Source organism: Manis javanica, chromosome 2, assembly GCF_040802235.1.
Source record: "Manis javanica isolate MJ-LG chromosome 2, MJ_LKY, whole genome shotgun sequence".
In the NCBI taxonomy this organism is placed as follows: domain Eukaryota; kingdom Metazoa; phylum Chordata; class Mammalia; order Pholidota; family Manidae; genus Manis; species Manis javanica.
In genome coordinates, this window is record NC_133157.1 from 32,989,578 (window position 1) to 33,011,817 (window position 22,240).

General features: G+C 47.9%; 1 protein-coding gene across 9 annotated transcripts in view; it reads left to right on the plus strand.

Annotated features, from left to right (window-relative positions):
- Nucleotides 1-1,036: 1,036 nt before the first annotated feature.
- Nucleotides 1,037-22,240, plus strand: part of SHB (SH2 domain containing adaptor protein B) — a 126,791-nt gene continuing 105,587 nt past the window's right edge. For 4 of the 9 annotated variants that reach the window (XR_012127261.1, XR_012127256.1, XR_012127259.1 and 1 more), the window contains exon 1: nt 1,037-2,376. Coding sequence is in view for 5 of the 9 variants with exons in the window: in XM_073227355.1 (XP_073083456.1) it covers nt 1,663-2,376 (714 nt within the window). In the remaining 4 variants the exon portion in view is untranslated. The remainder of the gene's footprint in view (nt 2,377-22,240) is intronic. The other 5 variants (XM_073227355.1, XM_073227363.1, XM_073227357.1 and 2 more) reach the window with 3 other exon arrangements.

The window sequence follows — 22,240 nt, forward strand, 5'->3', positions numbered from 1 at the left end:
GAAGATTACTAATGATTTGGGATACCATTAGTATATCAGCCTTTTTAGAGAATTTCTCAGATCTCAGGTCTTAGATCTCACACATTAGGGTAAATGATGTTCTGGGGCTTGCCCAGCCAAATTCAAAGGAGCAACGACTCTACTGGCAGTTACCTCATTTCCAGACAGCTCTTCTGTCTCAACCGGGCATGCTGCCTGTCAGGAAAGGCTTCACTGAGCAAGCTGTGCCCCCCTGCCTTGGCCTCAGTTTCCTCACTTTCGCTTAATAATCAAAGGCAGTAGCAGGCAGGGAACTGGCATCCAGGCCCACCTGGGTGACCTTCCTCCGGGTCTTAGGTTGGTAGTGAACAGGGATAAGTCCCGACTCCCTCAGAGGTGAAATGATAACAAACGTACCGACCTCCCCTTAGCTTAGCTCCGGGGTTGGCGAGGGGCGGGCCCCTGCCGCCTACCCAGGCCGCGTCGGTCATCCGGATTGCTCATGCACTCAGCACAGATTCCTCCGAATATCTGGCACTGGGGGCTCGAACCGGAGTCTCCGTCCCTTTAAGAAGGGGATAAACACCCTGTCCTTAAGGGATCTTCAGCACCGCATTTCCTCTGCGCAGGCCACGCCGTGAGCTAGAAATGTTTAGTGTTAATCCACCTCCGCACCTCACCCTAACAGCGGGGATCTCTGAGGTGCTCCAGCGCGCGGGCCTCAGGAGATGCGGACGGGTTTGGCCTCTTCGCGCTGCCGGCTCCTGCTAGCAACCTCTCGCCCTAGGCGGTGGCGGGCAGCGAGCAAGGCGGGGCCCGCAGCGCCGCGGGACCCTGGCGCTCTCAGGCGCGACCCGGGGGCTGGCGCCAAGGCGGCCGCGGGAGGTGGCGAGTGCTGCTGCGGAGCGGTGAGCGGGAGGAGGTCGCGAGCGCGAGGAGGGCGGGGCCTGGACCGGGGTCTGGCGGCCGGGCCCGTGGGGCGGGCGGGGCGGGGCCTGGGGGGCGGGGCGCGCGCGGGCCCGGAGGGGGCGGGGCCGTGGCGCGGGGCGGGCCCTGGCGGCCGGAGTGTGACACACGCGGCGGGTCGGGAGGCCGCGGCAGCGGCGCGGCAGGCGCCGCCGGGACGGGCACGGGCGTGCGGTCTCAGGCGGGCGCCGGCTGCCTCCCTCCGTCGCTCGCTCGCTCTCCCACCCGCTTGCTCTCTGGCTGCGGGGCCGGGCTCGCCCCGGCGCTCTCTGGAAGGAAGAAGGGGGGCCGAGGACGCTGACAAGTTCCCGCAGCAGCCGCGGATCCCGGCCAAGGCAGAGGCTGTGGCTTCGACGGGGCAGGAGGGCGCTCCGCAGCTAAGCGCACGGCTAGAACGTCGGAGGAAGGGGGCACCTGAGCCTTTCTCTCTCCGAGGAGCCGCGGGCCGGGATCCCATGAGACGCGCGCTCGCGGGGCACGAGATCCGAAGCCCGGGCGACGCGCGACGGAGGCGGAAGGCGGGGCTGCAGCCTCCGGAGCTCGTGAGCGGCCGGCAGGAGGCGGCGGAGAGAACTTGAACTTGGCGTCGGAAGCCGGCGCCCCGGACGCCCCCAGCCGGGGCAGGGGCGCCGAGGGACCTGGGCGGCAGCGCTGCCCCCCGAATGGCCGCGGCGGCGGACCGGGCTCCCGCGCCGCGGCCCTAGGCGGCCTCTCGCCATGGCCAAGTGGCTGAACAAGTACTTCAGCTTGGGCAACAGCAAGACCAAGAGCCCCCCGCAGCCGCCGCGGCCAGACTACCGCGAGCAGCGGCGCCGGGGCGAGCGGCCCTCGCAGCCCCCGCAAGCTGTGCCGCAGGCCCCCGCGGCCGCCTCGGCGTCCTGCGGAACGGCTGCCGCCTCCTGCTTCTCGGCCTCGTCGGGATCGCTGCCCGACGACAGCGGCAGTACCAGCGATCTCATCCGCGCCTACCGCGCACAGAAGGAGCGCGACTTCGAGGACCCCTACAACGGGCCCGGCTCCTCGCTCCGCAAACTGCGCGCCATGTGCCGCCTGGACTACTGCGGGGGTGGCGTGGAGCCGGGCGGCGGCCAGCGCGCCTTTTCGGCTTCGTCCGCGTCGGGCGCCGCGGGCTGCTGCTGTGCCTCCTCCGGCGCGGGCGCCGCCGCGTCCTCGTCCTCGACCTCGAGCTCCCCGCACCTCTACCGCAGCAGCAGCGAGCGGCGGCCCGCCACGCCGGCCGAGGTGCGCTACATCTCCCCCAAGCACCGGCTCATCAAGGTGGAGAGCGCAGCGGGCGGTGTGGGAGATCCCCCGGGGGTCTCCTGCTCGGGCGGCCGCACCTGGAGCCCGACAGCCTGCGGTGGCAAGAAACTGCTCAACAAGTGTGCTTCCTCGGCCGCGGAGGAGAGCGGGGCCGGCAAGAAGGACAAGGTAAGGCACCTGGCCTCTCCCGATGTTCCAGAGCCATTGTTGTGCACAAGGAAACTGAGGCACAGCTCTGATTACGAGCCCCGTTTCAACTTCAGGCTAGGACCCTGGAGTCAGGGCTCCCACGCTGCTTCCCTATTCTGCCCCCTTGCACGCTCTTTCCTCTGGATCGCCGGCCTTCTGACAGTCTGTTTTGCTGCTGCTCCCAAAATGTCCCATCTCTGAGCCCACAGCCAGGTGCCCTCTTCGGAAGTAGCCTGACGAGCGCGCCCCGCCCCGCTCGTCCCGGAGACACCCAGCCGGCCCTTAACCTCCGCCCCCCGGGGGTTAAGTCAGAGTCAGAGCTGTCACGGACTTAAAGGAGAGTTTACTCTTCTCTGCCCTCCCTCCCCCAACTTCTCCCACTCTGTAGATGGGAAACTGAGGGCCAGGAAAGGACTCGCCCGCTGTTACACAGCATTCTCGGTGGCAGATCCGGACCGGCTCTCTCTAAACGTGTATAATGTAAATCCCTGGCTTGCCCCGCCCCGCCCCATCCCCAGCGCCAGGTTTCCAAATCCAGGCGGCCTATTGTACCCGAGCTGCACTGGGAACCACCCCCACGCGTGCTTTTCTGGTTGAGATGCGCTCCTCTGTCAGTTCCTCCCGTCGCGCATGAGGGGGTCCGTCTTTCAGTCTGGCTGGAAAGAGACCCACCCCTGCAATCCTCACCTTCTTCCTTCCTGACCCCACCACACCCCATGCTGTCCCAGGGTTAAGGGGGCGCGACTTTGTGACAGCTCCTGTCCCTGAGGTATCATGCCATCCTGATCCCCCCCAACCTTTGAAACACGCCAGTTAATTAGAGACAGACTGGGCCCTCTCCTCCCCCTTCACACTCCTGTGACACCGTCCCTTCCCCCATAAAATAGTACTTGTTCTGTCTACTTTGGGTGGGGGAAGTGTTTTGATTACATCTGAGGCCCAGTGCCCTGTGATGGCTGTCAGGCCACTGTCCCTCTTGTTCTCCCCACCTACCGCCAACCTCCCAAAGGTAAACTTTTGCCCAGGTGTTGACTGGGAGAAAACTGATAAAGAGTCTGAGTTCCTTTTAGAACTGGATGTCCAGACAGGAGGAAGACAGGCTTCTACCTGCCAGCTGGTGCTTGGAAAGGGGTCTTTTTTGTTTTCCAGGTAGGAGGAGTAGGGATATGTCCCTCCTTTTATTTTTCTGCCTGGCTTCCTGCCCTGGAGTTGCCATATTCCTGAAGTAACCCATCCCTACTGGGTCTGCTGAAGGCGAAACAGGCAGTGTGTGGAACCTCCCTCTGGGGCCACTTTGGGGAAGCATGGACTCTGGGTTTCCTAAGCATCCAGGATGCCTCCCCTAGATGAGGAGCTGGGAGCCAGGTGGCCACCCAGGTACTGCCTTGGGAAAAGGGGCGATTTTCTCTGGGAGCACCCAGGATCATGAGCTTAAGGTTGATCTATGAGGGAAACACCAAAAGGGCCCCCTGCTGTCTTATGTATGGCTCAGGCTTGGCTAGGTGCTGGCCTGAGAAAACCTGAAGTTCTTGGGTATGGAATATGTGAGGTAAGCCTGGCCTAGCTCTGAAGGATTCATAGCTACCACAGTGCTGAGCTCCCTGTGTCCCCCCTTGTTACCCTTGACCTACCTCCCAGGTGGGCAACTCTTTCTTTCCCAGTGCTTGTGGTTCTGCCTGTTCACTAAGCCTTCTTTTATGGTTTTCAAAACTTTAGTAATCATTTTTTCTAATTACAATTAAAGTTATTTCAAATACTGAGGAATATTATGTTTTATAGCTGGAATGTTAAGTGTGTAAAGACTTGGCTTCAGTTTGCCCTCAGGTATTTCTCATAGGTCTTCTCTGTGTCCTTCCCTGCTGGGTGCTGGAGGGCCTCTCAGTGAATGCCCTGGCCCAGGCTACGGCATGCATGAGTGCTGTGATGGGGACTTGTGTTAGAGGAGGGCTGAAGCTGGGGGTGGTCAGGGAAGCCCGTTATTCTGGGGGTGGAGTGGGGACCATAGTTGACTGCGGAAGAGAAACTGGCGCTTCAGGGGACCACAGATCCCTGTGGCTGGAACTGAGGGGTTAGAGTTGGGCAGGATCCCAGAGGGGCAGCAGGACCTGGGTCAGGGAAGACCTTGTAAGCTAAGCACAGTGACGGCCAATGAAGGCATTTAGCTGCTAAATGAAGTGAGCAGGTAAGGTTTTTCTGAAAAAGATCTCTCTGGGCTGCATTCCACTTATTAGGTTATGACTTTGAGCCCTTTGATCTTTTGAGAAATTGTTCCAATCCCAGAGATCGAGATATTGCGGCTACCAGATGTTCTTTCTAACAAGGAGTGGAGACAGCCAGCAAGAGTCGCACTACACAGTTGTTCTCAAACCAGCACCGGTAGGGCTGGTTAAAACAGATTGCCAGGACCACACACCAATCACAGTGGCTAATATCAAAAAGCCAAGAAATAACAAGTGTTGGTAAGGATGTGGAGAAAACAGAACCCTGGTACACTGTTGGTGGGAATGTGAAGTGGTGCACACACTGTGGAAAGCAGTATGGAGGTTGCTCAAAAAACTAAAAATAGAAATAGCATATGACCCAGTAATTCCACTTCTTATGTACCTGAAGAAAAGAAAACCACTAATTCAAATAGATAAATCCATTCCTATGTTTATTGCAGCATTATCTACAATAGCCAAGATAGGGAAGCAAACTAAGTGTCATTGATAGATGAATGGATAAAGAATATATGATATATATGTATACCATAAAATATTACTCAGCCATAGAAAAGAATGAAATCTTGCCATTTGGGACAACATGGAATGGACTAGAGGGTATTATGCTAAGTGAAATAAGTCAGACAGAGAAAGACAATTACCATATGATTTCACTTACAAGTGGAATTAAAACAAAACAAAACTAATAAACTAACAACAGAAACAGACTCATACAGAGAACAAAATTAACAGTTGTTAGAGGGTAGGGCAGGAACCCATAGGGCTGTTGAATGCCCCACTGGGTATCAGGCCCTTTGTTTTTAACATTGATCTACAGTGGTTTCCACAGGGGAGGGGAGGGTGGAGGCAGAATAGGTGAAAGGAATAAAAAGATACAGATTTCCAATTATAAACAAGTCATGGTCTTGAAAAGTCTAGCATAGGAATAGATGGGAACTGCACTTGTCCTGGTAAGCATTTAGCAATGTATATAATTGATGAGTCACTATGTTGAACACCTGAAATTGTATCAACAATGCTTCAATTAAAAAAAAAAGGCACACAGATTGCCAGGACCCATCCCCTGCAGTGCTCGATCCACCAAGCCTGGTGCAGGCCTAAGCATGTGCATTTCTAACAAGTTGCCCCATGATCTTTTGCTGCTTGACCTGAGACCACACTTAGAGGACCAGTGGCTTCTTAACTCTCCCTCTGGATCTTTGCTAGGAGCTGCTGCTGGATGCAGAAACTCCGCCCTCATCTCTGCCTCCTATGTAGTGCTTCCTCCTAATCCGGGACCAACACCCATCCCACACTTCTGGTCAGGCATTTAGGAGGCAGCCTGGTTTCCACATTACATCCAGCAAGGACAGCTTTTGGAAGTCGAGGCATACTGTAAATGCAGCCTTGAACACCCCTGAGCCTGCCTTCTGCCCTTCATCCCTGGATCCAGGAAAACTCACTTCTCACATCCCACTTAGTCTCAGGCCCAACTTCCTTTTAACAGTTGTTAGAGGATAGGGCAAGAACTCATAGGGCTGTTGAATGCCCCACTGGCTACCAGGCCCTTTGTTTGTAACATTGGTCCTGAGTGGAGAGTTTCTGTGACATGGAGGAGAAGCTGCTGTTCCACAAATCTCCATTCATGGCTTCCAGTGCTCCTGCCATTGCTTATCTCCTGCCTCCCACAGTCTCTGTCCCTCCCTCTGTCACACACTTAATCATCTTTCTGTTCTCTCATGTGAGTCCTGGGGCGTACATGCACGTTTCCTCAACCACCACTAGCATCCAGCCTTGGGCATTTCCCTTTTAGAATCATGTGCAAGAGGAACTGTGTTTTCATTTAGGCAACTTGATCCTGCACTTATTTTGTGCCCAGAGATCTCTCAGTATGAGGGTGAGCTAGGAGCAGAGGGAGATAAGGGTGTCAGTAGTCTCTGGCCTAAGCCTCTGGAGGAGATCGACACACATTGTCTTTTCATTGTTTGTTTCCCAGTGTTTTTGTCTTGGGGAGTTGATTGAGGTCCTCACCTAGAAGGCAGCTTTGAGCTGAATGTAGACATGGGAGTGGAATCCCAGTGCACGGGGAGGGGTGACAGCAGCCTGCAGTAGCACTTAACGTGTCAGGGCTGTATGTGTGCCCACATGTGTGTGTAAGTGTGTGCATACATGTATATGTGGGCATACATGTGTGTACGTGTATATACTAAAGCTCAATATGGAGTGTGTTCTTGGAATTTAGAGCTTTCTTGCAGTGGGCCTCACTTGGGGAATGGGAGATGACAATATGAGATAAGTGGGGGCTGAGTTTGGACCCCACAGTGGAGTTCTTAAAGACCACTGAGCCAGGAAAGAGATGGACTCAGCCATGGTTGAGGAGCATCAAGACTGTAAACAGCTGCCATAATCTGGGAGAGATGAGGTCAGAGTTAGGGGACAACTGCAATACAGTCCACATGAAAGACAAGGCCTGAGCTCCTGGGAAGAGAAAACAAAACTTTAGTAGGTAGAAATGTTATTCCTTCAGACTGTCTTTATAAAAAAGTAGTGATGACAAAGAAGCTAGTGACTTGGTAGGTCCCCTTTTGTGCAGCCAAACAGCTCTCATCCAGTTGTATTTTCTGCTGAAGTCTTGTTTCTTTTATCATAGTTGTAGTTAACTAAGAAAGTCAGGATGCATCATGACATCAGTTTCCTGAGTTTTGAATACATGCTAATGTGCACTAGCACTTTATATTTGTCAGCATCCACAGAGTTAAGTTAAATAAAATGTTTCCTAAGGAATAAGTAGTATAATGTCTAATGTTTTTTTTTTTTTTTAAACATGCAGCAAGTAGTTTCTGAGAGACCTGCTAAACAGGAGGAATTCAGAGAGAGTAACTGGTGGCCCCCTTTCCAAGAAGGAAGCTTCTTAATTTGCCTTTGAATACAGCATCTCAAGGTCCAGTCTGGGAGAATGATACAGTTAATGAACAATATGGCAACCTGAGGAATACTAGACAGAAATGTAAGCAAAGGGCTGGGAAGGTATCATCTCTGCTTGGGAAGTCAAAGAGGGCTTTCAGGAGGAGGTGACATTTAAGCTGACTCTAGAAGGATGAGTGGGAATTTCCCAGGCAGAGAAATGAGGAGGAGGACTGTCCATGCAGAAGGTATAGAACAGTTTGTGTCAAGGCCTGGAGGCTTGGGAGAGACTAGCAGGAGGCTCAGCAGCGCAGGGCAGTTGGGGTGGAGGACAGCAGAGTGAGGTTGGAGCCACAAAGGTACGAGAGTGCCTCATGCTATGCTGGGAGTTGTGGCTTGTCTTTTGGTCCTTTTCTCATAAAATCGTTAATGTGTGGCTTGATTGAACTCAAACGTGAGCTGTCAGTCATTTCCATTTGGTTAATGGCCACATTCTCCAGTTCTTAGAAAGTAATTGGAAAGGTAAAAACCAGACTTGGGAGCTGTGGTTTGGCTTGGGACACTTTCTCCTTTGAAGGCCTGTCTCTTGAAAGTAGTGCGAGAGAACTGCTGCTTATCAAATCCAGTTTTTCCCACTGATTTCCCAGAAGACAAAGATATTCCCCAGGCTTCATGCTAACCATTTAATTGTAATTTAATGCTCACAATCACCCTAGAAGAGGTTTAGTTACTTTATCAGTTCACTATTGTTGCATACCAGATTACCCTAAAACTCAGTGGTTTTAAACCAAGGGTTAGCAAATTTTTCCTGAAGGGCCAGATAGTAAATATTTTTAGGCTTGCAGGACAAACATCTCCATCTGTTCAATTCTGCCATTGTATCTTGAAAGCAGCCATGGACAGTATAGAAATTAAATGGCCTTGCTGTGTTCCAATAAAACTTTATTTAGAAAAACAGGCAGCCTGTGGTCTATAGTTTCCAACCCCTGCTTCAAACGATAAGCCTTTATTATTGTCCATGAGCCCACATGTCAAGTGAGTAGTTTTTCTGTTTTCAGCTGGGCTCACTTAGGCTCTATGGTCAGATGGGGTGTGCAGCCCTGCTGATCCTAGTGGGGCTTTCTTCATGTTTGGGGGACAGTTGCTTTAGTATGGCCCTTTTTCAGGCAATTAGGCTCTGCTCCATGTGGTTGTTCATCTTCCAGCAGGCTAGACTTGTTCATCTGATGGTGGCAGGGTTCCAAGGAAGAACAGAAGCCTATAAAGTGTCTTGAGGTTGGAACTGGCACGCTGTCCCTTCTGCTGCATTCTGTTGACCAGAGCAAGTCCCAGGGCTGGCTAGTATTCAAGGAGAGAGGAGGGGCTGCAAGACCCCATGGCAAAGGGCAGGCATACAGGCAGGCCATTAATCAGAACCTTCAGTGCCATCCACCTATCACAGGTGGTATTACCCCCTTTTTTCCGATAAAGAGACTGAGCTTAGGGATAATGACTTGCCTAATGTTACATAGCTACCAAGTGACAGAGCCAAGGTCACACCTGTGCAGTCTGAATTCGAAGCCTATATGCTTTTTATCAGTTTGTTCCACTATTTTCCACAGTCTAAATGGAGATCATAAGACTGATATTTTCTGAACTTTGTTGTTGTTGTGTGTCTCCTCTTCCCCTCTCTTAATGTCCCTCTTGCCTCTCTGCCCTAATTCCCATCCCTTTCATTTTTGTCTTTGGTGGTCCCCAGAAGAGGCCCCAGTGCCGGCTTTTCTCTCTCCCGCCCTCATCTGCCTCTTAGTTCCATAAATGAGATGTTAATGCAGCACTTGAGTTATTTTATAGAGAAATTCTGTGCACAGAGTTGGCGCTTCCCAAGGGACAGCTGCACAAAATATGTGTCTTGTAACTGTCATGTCTTCTCACTCTAACACCAAGCATTCTCTCCCTCCAAGGATTGGTGAGGCTGTATGTGCTGTTTTAGGAAAAAATTGGTGGTACTTTGTCCCTTGTCAACAAGTAACCCAAGTTTCCTTAAAGTAGATAGGTGACTGTCCTCTAATCTAACAATCTCAGAACATGCCTGATTTCCCTGGATTTAATCCCCCAGACTTGACCCTGTCCTCTCATGCCCCCAAAGCATTTCTGACCCATAAAATGGGCATTAAAAGGCAAATTTGAAACACATGTGGCTTCCTCTGGTTATTTAGCAGAGCTGACCTTGCCTGTGGTCAAGTACTCCCCTGGATATTTGAGCTTGGAGCTGACTTTCACGCCTTGTGCTAGAAGAGTCAAGACTTAGGAGTAGTCTACATGGCAGGGTTAGATCATGTTTGGCTCTAGAAAGCAAATTGGAATTTGTGGCTTTGAAGCAGAGAGCTGGGATACTGACTGGCTGATGGCAGCACCCCTACCTCCAGCTTTCTAATGTTGGATAGAGGGGTGGGAATTTTCTCAAGGGGATGGAGACAAAAGCTGCAGTGGTCTTTGCCACCTGACTTCTTAAGTTCTGTTTGGCCTTTGTTGACTGAGGAATTGCCATAGAGTGGTGTGAATATAAGGATGAACCAGGAGTGGGTAGTGCCTGCCCATAGCAGCTTATCTTCTGGTGAGGACACAGGAACCAGGGTTAGAACAGATCGTTATTTATCTATAAACAAAGTGGTGTAGATAAGCTAAGAGCCATCCTGGTACAGAGGCTGTTCTGGGAAGAGCCTTGGTTCCATGGAGCCAAAGGAGAAGCACAGTGAGGAGGGTGTTCATTTCAACTGAGGGAAGCAGAGAAGGCTTCCTGGAGGAGGAAGCATTTGATTAAAGAAAGAGCAGTCACTTGAACTGAGGGAGCTTTCTACAATATTAGCCAGTAGTGCCATTGCACATACTGAGTCAGGCTTTATATTTATCAACTCTTTTACTCCCCTCCAAAGCCCTTTGAGGTAGGTGTTACTGTCTTTCCCATTTTACATGTGAGAAAACTGAGGCACAGAGAGGTCTAACTTGTCTAAGGTCACACTGCCAATAAGTGGCAGAGATGAGATTTAAAGCCAGTTCCAGAGACTTTGTTTTTAACCACCTCACCATGCCACCTCAGACTGCACAATCTCATGCCTGAATTTTCTCTGCCTTATTTGTGGCTAGACTTACATCTTACAAAAATCTCATGTTAGCATTGTAGGAATGACTGATTGTTACATTTATGTAAGTATTCCACATCTTGAAAGGGCACTTTCACATCCATAATTAATTGGATTCTCACAGTCACTCTTTGAGGAAGATATTGTTAACCCCCATTTTACAGATGGAAAAATTGAAGCTTCAGGAAGGAGTAGAGCATGTCCTGTCACAGCAGGTACTAGCTGAGCCAGTGGCAGTTATGCTGGGGTGGTGTGGAGGTAGCTTGGCCAAAGCTCCAGTCCACAGGAAGGGTGACAGCCTGATTGATTTCCGGTTCTTTCCATGTTTTGATTCTGAAATGCTTTACTGAGACCATTAAGGAGCATCAACAGAGGACCTTTCTTCCACAATGGAATTTTCCTTCTCTTCCTGTTTGGTATTTTCCAGTAATATTTCTATTAATGTTTCACTTTCAGAGTCACTAACTTCCTGAGAGTTTGTGCTTTCTCAACTGCTGAGCCAGAAAGAATTGAATTTTCCTCTAAATTATTCAGTTCCTTTCCATTTTCTCCAAGGGGAGCTCTCTCTGGATTTCCTATTATGCCATAGAGGAAGGATCTTGGAGGTGGGCAAGGGATGAAGACAGAATTAGTCAGGGCTCTGGGGAATGACTCAGGCTTCAAGTTTTCCAAGCAGCACTTAGAGCAATGGTCAGAAAGGGGCTTCCCCAGGGCAATGAGGGGAGAAGTGACTTGACAGGTGGGTGGAGTGGGTGGACCGGGCCACTGATGGGTCTTTACTTACCTGCTGGGCTCTGACAGCCCATAGATACCAAGTCCTTCTCCGCATTCATCCATTCAACAGACATTGTTGAGAGCTGGCTGCATGTTGGGTATTGTTCTGTTTAGGTGCTGGGGATATAGCAGTGAACAAAATAGAGCAAAATGAGTTTGCCCTCTCATGGGAGAAGCCAAGCAAATATAATATGTCAGGTAGAGAATGTAGAGAAAAGTAAAGCAGGATGGAGGTTAGGATGGGCCAAGTTTGGGGTGGGATGCTATTTTAGATGCATGGTCAGAGAGGCCTTTGCTTCTGGGTGCGATGGCATGCTTCAGGGAGGTGAGCAGAGCAGGTGGGAAGGAGGTAGGGCAGAAGAAGTCTGGGAGGTGGGCCACTGAGAACTGAAAGGGTCCTTCACTTTAACTCAGGGTGAGACAGGAAGTCGGTGGAGGATTCTGAGCAGAGAAATGACAGATTCTGACTTGGGTTTTGAGAGGATCACCCTGATTACCTAGTAGAGAATAGACTGGAGGGGATGAGTGATGAGACCAGTTGGGGGACCTGTAGCCACAGGGACTGGGGCACTAGCAGTGGGTGATGCAGAGACCAGAATGAGGATGTGTCCTGAAGGTAGAGCTGCAGGATTTCCTGACAGATGAAATGGAAGTGTGAGGGGGGAGGTGAGTCAAGGATAAGATAATTCCAAGGTTTTGGCCTGAGCATCCAGAAGGATGAGTTGCCATCAGTTGAGACGGGGATGACCCCAGGAGCAGTCACAGTTCAGCTAAGAGGTTTGATCCAGCAACTGAGTCCTGGGACTAAGAGCAAGACATGTTCAAGCTGTGAGGCTCCTGAGAACCCAGAGAAGGCATGGGTGGCTTCTGTCTGGGGCTGGGAAAACCACCCAGAAGTAGAGGCCATATAGGAGGTGTATCCAGAGGAAGGTGTAGATGGTGTATCCCAGACAGAAACGGTCCTGTCTGCAGTGCTGGAAATTGGAAGGGGGGCGCTGCTGTGGGCATGCAGGCACGCCCAGAACCTATAAGTATTGCCTTGGTGTAACTTCATGTGATAGAGGAAAGTGGCAGAGGGTGGGGTGTGAAGGACCTCATCCGCCACTGGTCTGAAATTGTCCAGTTCTCCAAATTCAAAAGAGGCAGCCTGCTGTGTTTGTTGCATGCCTGAGCTGGGCACCATGGAGGGTGAAGATGAGTGCCATGGGTAAGTCTTCAGAGAATGGCTAGAGGCTGCCTGTTGTACTAAGTGCAGAGCATTTCATCACTGAACACTTGTGATTGCTGGGGAAGCTCTCCCTTATATGGGGCTCACCAGTACATGGGCTACAGTGGGGAGCAAACAGAAGGAGGAGGAATGGAACTTTCTTGGCTAACTTCTAAAGCTGAAAATGACCAGAAAGTTCTTAACAGTGGAACTTCACTGTTTTGTTGGATGTGCACTCCCAGAGAACCAGACGGTCCCATAATCCCTCTGGTGCATTCCAAAGCCATGCATGTGATTTGGGGCCCGTGTGGCATTTGTGGAATGGTGCAGCCCCTACCTGCCCTTCCGTTTGCGGCAGTTGTGAGTTGGCTGTCTACTTAGGCAGTTGTTCAGTACTGCAAGCTTGGATTTTTCAATATTATTTCAGTGTTTATCTCAGTGTAACTTTTTTCTTCTCCTTTTAACAAAACTAACAAATTTGGTATAGAAAATGCAGATAAACAAAAACTAGGAAACCAAGTCTAATTCTGTAATTCAAAGAAACCACCATTAACATTTCTCTCTTTTTCCACTTAGCCTTTTCCCAACACACACACACATATGCACACACACACATACATTTTTTTCTCCACAAATATTAAGTAAAATCGTATCTCTTTTATTTTTACTTAAAAACAGAAAGATGTCTACATTATCTTAAACATTCAATAACAGTAGTTTAATATCTGTATAGTATTCTGTTTGCATTTTTAGGCTCTCTCTAGTTTTCAGCAATTTAACAGTGCTGTAATGAATATTTTTGTAACTTAATTCTTTACATAAATCTAATTATTTCTCTGGGATTAATTCCCAGAAGGAGAATTGTTGGATAAGAGGTAAAATTTCAATGCATGCTTTCAAATTGTACTCTAGAAAGACTTCACAAGCTTATGCCTGTTTTACACTAATGTCATTCAGTTCAATTTGCAATTTATTGGGTTACTGGTATATATGTGCATTGACCATTTGTTTTTCTTTGCTAAAATTGTGTACTTATATCTTCTGTTCGTTCTTTCTACTGTGGGGTGTATCTTTTTATTGATTTGTAAAAGCTCTTTGTGGATTAAGGGTGGTAGCCCTTTGCCTGCCATTTAGGTTGCAGAATATTTTTTACAAGTTTACAATTTGCCGTCTGGTTCTGTGTCTGGTGACTGTTGTTGCTTACACTCAATTGTTTTCCGTAGTTAAATCATTCTCAATGTTCATCATGATTTTTTTCAAGTGCTTTGCTTAGAGGAGTCTTCCTTACCCCAATGTTTACCTATTTTCTTCTTCTTTTTAATTAATCATTGATATACCAACTTATATTCGTTTCAAATACATAACACAGTGTTTCAACAGTTACTCATATTATTAAATCCTCACCCCCTCTAGTGTGGTTACTGTCTGTCAACATAGAAAGATGTTACAAAGTCATTGACTATATTCTCTGTTCTTTACTACTATCCCCATGACCTACTTACATTCTGATTGAGAACTTTTTGCCCCTTTAATCCCCTTCCCCATCTGGCCCCTCCCCCATGGTAACCAGTAGTCAACTTCTCAGTGTCTATGAGTCTGCTGCTGTTTTGTTCCTTCTGTTTTGCTTTGTTTTTATATTCCACAAATAAGTGAAATCATATGATATTATTTTTCTCCACCTGGCTTATTTCACTGAGCATAATTATACCCTCTAGGTCCATCTGTGTTGTTGCAAATGGCAGGATTTGTTTTCTTTTTATGGCTGAATAATATTCCATTGTATATACATACCACATCTTCTTTATCCATTCATCTATTGATGGACACTTAGGTTGTTTCTACATCTTGGCTATTGTAAATAATGCAGTGATAAACATAGGGGTGCATATATCTTTTCAAATCAGAGTTCTTGTTTACTTCGGATAAATTCCTAGAAGTAGAATTATTGGGTTGAATGGTATTTCTATTTTTAGGTTTTTGAGGAACCTCCATACTATTTTCCACAGTGGCTGTACCAACTTACATCCCCACCAACAGTGTAGGAGGGTTGCCATTTCTCCACATCCTCACCAACACTTGTTATTTCTCGTCTTTTGGAGAGTGGCCATTCTGACTGGTGTGAGGTGATACCTCATTGTGGTTTTGATTGGCATTTCCCTGATGATCAGAGATATGTAGCATCTTTTCATGTGCCTGCTGGCCATCTGTATGTCTTCTTTGGAGAAATGTCTGTTCAGGTCCTCCACCCATTTTTTTAATTGGGTCATTTTTTTATTTTTGGTGTTGAGGTATAATTTCTTCTAATACTCTGATTGCTTCTCTCTCTCTCTCTCTCTCTCTCTCTCTCTCCCTTTCTCTCCCTCCCTACCCCCCTCCTTTCCTTTTCTTTTTTAACACCAAGGTTTTAATCTGTCTGGAGATGATTTCAGAATATGAGATAGGGTTTTAATTTTATTTTTCTGAATGACCATTCTGTGTCTGGACATCTTCTCCTCATTGCTTACTCTATGATCTGTCTGTATTTCTTCAGGTGCCTTTATGGATGTAAATATTTTGACTGTGTTGCCCTGACTGTGTTTAGATCTAATCAGCTATTATGATAATGATGATTTCACCTTGTCTTTATGAAATGACACTTTTTATCTGCAGATACCCATGTGCTTATTACACATTCAACTCCTGACACCTGAGGAAAGTATTAGACTTCATCTTTGGATGCCAGACCTGACACTGTGGATGGGATATGAGGCCAGGAAAACCTCAGCTTACTGCCAGCGGACTTGGCTTCTCTCTAGGATCAGTGGGCTCTGTCTGGATATATTTGGGGCAACCACTTACTGTCGTCTGCCCTGCCTCTGTGGCCTTATCTGGGTGTGTCTGTTTCAGCTTTCAAGTGGTAACCTTTGTGGAGAAGGGGATGCAACATCCTATCATCTGTGCAGAAAACATTTTTAGATACCTACCATGCTCCAGCACTGGCTTGAGTCCCGCAGAAAATCAGATGAGTAAACCCTGGTGCTTTAACTCAGAGCCCAGGAGAGGATGTTAAAAAAAGCCCAGAAATACTTCTAAGGCAAGACAGAAAAAGTTCAAAGCCAAGATAGAGAGATAGGTAAATGATTAAGGAGAGAAGAGAAGCACTGGAGCCTGAGGTAGTGGGGAGACTTGGCATTCAGACTTGAAGGATGGGTAAGACTTGAAGACATGCTATGTGGACACTTCATTATTTTGGGCATTTGAATTTTTTCCACACCTGACAAAGTCCAATTCAAGTGATATGAATTTACAGGATTCTTCCCTCTCGCCCCCACAACCTTTTCTGTCCTGCATCTTCAATCAGTGAGAGACCCTTTCTGAACCCCTGTTGTGTGTTCCTCTTTTTCTGGCTCAGGCCAGTGTCAGAATAATCCTTCCTGCAGTGTCTGCTCTGAGGTTTGTGACATTAATGAATCGGTGTTGACAGAACAGATTAAGTCTAGGAGTGTTCATGAGGAATAAATCAAGGGAAAAAATGCAGATTTTTGAACACTGGTGAACATTTCTGTGTTCTAAGAGGCTGAAGGTGTTTACCTAATTCACTGTGTGTCATATCGTGTCACTGAACCCTAGACCAGCTTAGCATATTAGAATCACCTGGAGAGCATTTTTGAAAATACTCAGTTCCCTGGTCTCTACCTAACTACGGTTTCTGGGAATCAGTATTTTTGGAAGGTCCCAAGATGTTCTGATATGTAGCCAAGGGTTAAAGTGGCTGTCCTGGACCTTAGTTTGGGGTTCCAGGGAAGCCTGGGGATCACCCAACCCAGCCCTTCTGCATCCATGCTTGTAAACTTATAGTGATGAGGGGATTTGTCACCTCCCAGGCTACATAACCACCCACTCCTTTGCAAAGCTTGGCTTGAAAGTTTTGTCTACTGTTCATTCCAGTTTAACACAGGTTTGTTGAGTACTTGGTGTTTACAGGAGTTCTGCTGGCTGACTTCTTTCTTTCTGTAGATTCTTCTGTTGGACTCTCTGAGGTCAAGTAGAGCCAGTCTAACTTTACTTCTACCTGGGGACCCTGAGATGTGTGATCTTATCTTCAAAGGCAGAGGGAAGCTGCAGGCTGTAACATTTCCCTGCAGAGCCAGATTCCCAGATAGGACACCAACTGCAAAGGGCAGGACCCTCCAGTATTACAAGTGTAGGGGGCACTGATGGACCCCAAGACCAGGAGTTCCCTGGGCAGGCATTGGCAGGCTGGAGCAGGTTCTGAGTAGGTAGCTAAAGGTGGCATTAAGGAGTTAACCGTGCCTAAGCATGACTGGAAGGGGAGCAAATTTAGATTCCCAGGTGGATTTTGGGGTCACAGAGCAAAGAGAATTGGGGACAGTCAGGAATAGATTCCAGCAGAGCAGGTGGGATCTTGCCATCCAGGACCTCTAGCCCTGAGCAGGTAGCAATTGGAGCAGAAGTTGCCTGGCTGAGATACCATGTTGTTGGGGGGCCAGGCATTCTTTGTCCTGGTTCTTTGCCCTTTTTAGAGAGTAGCCAGTGAAGCCACACACTACATGTCTGTCCTAATGTGGGTGTCATAATAATAGATGGCATTTCTGATGACTGACTCTGAGCTCACATCTATGTAACACTTTGTATGTATGATCCTTACAGCAGGTCTTTGAGGTGGTCCTTTTCTGGCCATCATCTTCAAAAAGTGGTCCTGTCTTTATCTTGATGGTCAGTCTGTGGTTGACCCATGCTTCCCTGCAGTGGGAGAGTAGAAATGAAAACTCCACCTGGATCACTACTCTGTTCTAAGTGCTTTATGTGTAACTCCCTGAACCCCACAACACTCCCTAGAAGGTAAGTTTTATCAAGAGTTAATTTTACAGATGGGGAAACTGAGGCATTTTGTTTTGTTTTGCTTTTAGTACCTTGCCATAGGTGACACAGGTAGTAATGAGCAGGGCTGCAGATGGTGGGGTCAAGCCCCAGCAGTTAGTCTGGCTTCTCTCTGCCCTCAACCTTTATGCTATACAGCTGTAGGGAACAGTAAGAAGGGTCAGTTCTGTATCACCTAGCGGTCCCAAAACCATGAGGCTAGAGCCATTTAAAAACTGTTGTGAAAAGGTCTGGTTTGGACCAGGCATTTTCCTTATGTGTTCTCAGGGTAATGCTGCCGAAGGAGCATCAGGAAGGCTTCATGGAGGAGGTTGCATGGGAGCTGGGTCTTGAAGGATAGGGGATACTTGGATATTTAGAGATCGGTGGATGTGAAAAAGGTATCCCAGGAGGCAGCCCTGTGAATGGCCTCAAGTGATGATACAAGATGACTGTGAGGAAGTACAAGGAAAAGGATGCTGGAATGGGAGATGAGGCCAGGCGTTGCAATGCCTGAGGGCAGAGGCCACAGAGTCTGGTCTTTATTCTGTGAGTAATGAAATGTGGTGGAGCAGAGAAGTGGCAGGGCCAGATCTGTGATTTAGGAAAATCTGTCTGAAGCCTGAGAGGGTGGGGGAGGGGCGGCCTAAGCTGCGCCTGGAGGTGGGGCCCCTGTTAGGAGGATGGCAAATGCTTTATGCAGAGGCAGCAAGGGCCTGACCCCAGTATGCATCTTATGCTCTGAAATTATGTGACTGACTGCTCAGGGAGCTCTCAGGTGACACTGGTCAATGGAAGGAAATTGACCAAATACTTGTTAAAGGAATAGCTTTTTCTGATTCACTGTTATCAGTAGCTGAGATGCCCTTTGTGGGAGTTGGTAAGTTACCCAGTCTACCAGAGTATTTGTCCACATTTTGTTAGAGACAGACTGTGATTCTGGGGGTCCCAGGGCCTGGCTCAGGAATGGAGGTATATCTCCACCTGCAGTCCTTCTGGTTGGAGAGCTGGGCAGGAGGAGGACTCCTCAGCTGTCTGTTCTGCAGAAACATGTAGCAGGAAAGAGCAGAGCCACCAAACAGCCCAACCATGATAGAAGTTGTGTGGGTGAAGGAGATGGGGGAGCAGGCAGTGTTTGTTCTGGGGGTGGGTGCCACATAGCTTGTCACCTGACCTTGAGACCGAGGCTCTGCTCTCCCATCTGATAGCATGACACAGAGTTGGAGGCCTTCTGGGATGTCCAGGCAGACCGTAGCAGGTAGAAGGAAGCTACAGTAAAGCTGCTGGTGGTGTAGTCGGGGCCTCAGAAGAAGGGAGTGTGGTACTCTCGCTGATGCTGGGATGCTGACCTTTAGAGGACATCCTTCACATGGAGAAGCTCTTTGAGAGGTGGTAAGTGCTCAGGAGCCTTCAGGTCCCTAGAGGGGAAGAAACATTAGCCTTGATGAAGATGTTTGCTGGGCTCAGTCGAAGGGCCCCCTGAGGATCCCCAGCCAATTGCTTCCTCATTCACAGCTGAATCAAAAAGACCCCTGTGGCTGGCAGAACATGCTTTCCAAGACCAGAGGAGATGCTTTGTAAATAAAGATCCAGGGATAATGTGTCATCAGTCCAGCTCAGGCCTCTTGCTGCACCGCTTGGGGCATGTGCTTGGGGACTTCGGCTGTCAGTCGGCTCCTGCTTATTGAGCTTCTGCAGAGCTCAGATCCATCTGAAAGCCATCTGTGGTGTGACTGTGAAGTGACAAGAGGGTGGGAATCAGTGTCATCACTTCCTAGTCACCCACAGGACAGCTGAGAACATTGTCAAGGCCCAGATCACTCATGCAGGCCTTGGGCCTGAATGTTGTCAAAGTGCAGACACCAAACCTGGGCATGCATTTGGGTTTGTTCTCCCTACTGCTTTGCCCCATCCCAGTCTGCCCCTTTGATTCTGATTCTTTATCTCTGCAGACTAGGGCAAAAGTGGGCCTCTTTTGAAAAAGCTGAGGAATTTTTCTCCATCTAGGCAAAAGCTTTGTTTTGAGGAGTCCTTAAAGATTATTAGATATGAAGCCTCTAGAGGAAGCAGAAATTTCTGACAGTGACAGCTCATAGAGAGATGCCCATTAAGGAGTCTGGAAGTAAGAGGTTATAGTCAGTGGATGGGGGTAAGGGCACATCCTTGATTTTTTTTTTTTTTTGGTACTATTTTTCTCTCCTTGAATTAGAAATGCCTTTTTTGTACCTGTCTGATCCTTTGGGGTTTGATTATTAGACCAGAAAATACCATAGCCCCTTTGCTTTTGATGGTTTCAATAGGTTGTACCTATTTATTTCTCTACAGCCTAGCAAGCACCACACCAAGAGTATTGAATTCCTTCAAGTTCAGCTGTTTGCAGTTCTGTTTGTGCTCAAACATTTCTTACTCTGAAAGTAAATTTTAGTTGTATACTTTCATTCATTCTGAGTCATTTTATCTTGGACATTCTGACATTGCTTTCTCACTAAGGCTTGAAAAGGGACTTTAGATCTGTACAGGGTACCAAAACAAAGACACTAATATGTTCTTGTTTTCCCCAACCTTTTCTTTAAAATATTCAAAAAAGGAAATCAGAGCTTTCCTTGTAAGAAGAAGCTGCCCTTCCTTAGAAGACCTATATATTTGAATTTCAAAGGCTTGTTTAAATGTGAAATATAAGGTCATTTTGCATTCACAGTCTAAAAATCAGAGACAGTGAGACTGTCATTAAGTTTATTCCTGTAGCCATTAGAGGCATGGCATTTTCTCTTTAGTTCTTTAGTGGTAAAAGAAAACCTTCCCCATTGCTGAATAAAAGACACTTGAGCCTGTTTAGTGAAGGACTGTGGCATTTCCCTTCAGTGGTCTAAAGTTGGATGGTCAAAACATTGACAAGCATTGACAGTTGGGTTCCAAATCACAGCATGCTGTGTGTACTGAAGATTGTTCATGCACTTCATTTAAAAGTACCCTCCCAGTACCTGCTCAAACACTGGCCTAGGGGCCTATGAGAGAAGCAGTGTGGGCCAATGAAGGAACACTTCAGGCTAAGTCTGGGTTCAAGTGGAGAGTGCGTGACCTTGGGTAAGTCACTTAACCTCCCTGAGCCTATTTTTTGATCTTTAAAATGAGGGTTTTCATCCCTATCATGAGGTCAGCCAATAAGGCTGCTGTGAAAAGACTTTATAAGTCAGAATTGCCCTAAAAATGTTGTAGTCTTGGTTCCAGGTCACAAATAGTGACAGGAAACAGTGAGGGAACAACATGGAGAAGTTTAAAAGTTGTAGCTCAGTGACCCAGTAGTTCTCCTCCTAGGAATTTATCCTAAGGATAGAGCAAAGAGAGTTGCAATGATTTAGTTACCAGTAACCTGCCGCATCTGGAACAATGAAAAACTGGAAATTACCTAAATATCCAGCCATGGGAAATGGCTAGTGTGTGGCACATGCATATAGTGAAAAGGAATGCAGCCAACTAAAACTGAGTTGATAACTGCAGAATAGTCAAGAGGGGAAATTCTCACTAAGAATACTTTTTAAAAGTAGGACATAAAAAACAATATTTGTATACTCCCTCTACCCCATTCCCATCTACATATGTAGAAAAAAGCCTGGAAGTAAATTGGTTGAACCAACTGTTGAATGGTGGTTATCACTGGAAGGTTGGATTTTATTTTTAAACAAACATTACTTAATCCCAAAGGTATACTTTTTCCTACCTAGTGATATGTCAAGCATAAAGGGAAATGAGAAGGTGAGCTAGTGCAGGCTGTCTGCCTCCCAGCTGAGCTCTTGCTCAGCCATCTGAATGAGTTATTGAGCTTCAAAGCCAGGGCTGAGAGTGTCTCATTGTGTTGGAATGTAGGCAACGAGGATCACAGGAAGTGGTGACAAGCCCTTTGTTATATAAGCTCACCAGTCTTGCTCATTGGTGCCAGTGCTGGCCCTCGGTGCTTGATCAGGACATCATCTGTCTGTGTACATGGTCACAGCCTTAGCCTAGGCAGGGACCTGTTATCGGAACTGTGTAGCCAGGCACGGGAAGCACAGGGCACACTGTCTCTTGCTTAAAGTTCTACTGTCGCATTGGGCTATTCCATGAAAGGTTTCTCCTTTCAGGCCAGAGTGGAGGGATTTACTGGAGTTATTCCTGACCGGGGAATATAACAGGGATTTTCCCTCGCACCCTTGGGAAAAATCTATCCTGGCTGTCTCCAAAAGCCAGAGCATTGTGCTTTTCATCTGCTTCTTGTTTCTCCATTTCTTTTTGTCTGTGCTGTTTTCAACTGTGGTCTTGCTGAAGGAGATAGCCAGGAGAGGGTCTATTCCCTTGGGCTGGAGATGTTGCTGCTTCAAAAGCAGATTGCAGTTTTTCCCCTGTGTTAGCTTCCCTGTAGGAGGCAGGCAGAACTGGGCCTTGTACATGACAGGTGCCCAGTGATGCCTTGCAGTCTTGAAGAACTTCCTGTAGGGAAGGGTGTGTGTGTGTGTGTATGTGCTTATGGGTTATAATAGTGGAATAGTGGAACTAGAAAATACCTCACTCTCATGTCTGAGATTATAAGCTCCTTTTTATTGATCACCCATTGTATGCTATACTCTGCTGGGTGCTTTAGCTGTATCATCTCACTGTTATACTCCCAGGAACTCTGCAAGGAGGATTTTCCCATTTTTACATATGAAAACAGACTCAGGGCAGGGGACATGGCCAAGACCTATCAAACCTCCACACTTTTATTGACATTCCTATCTTACTGGATACCAGGGACTCCAGTT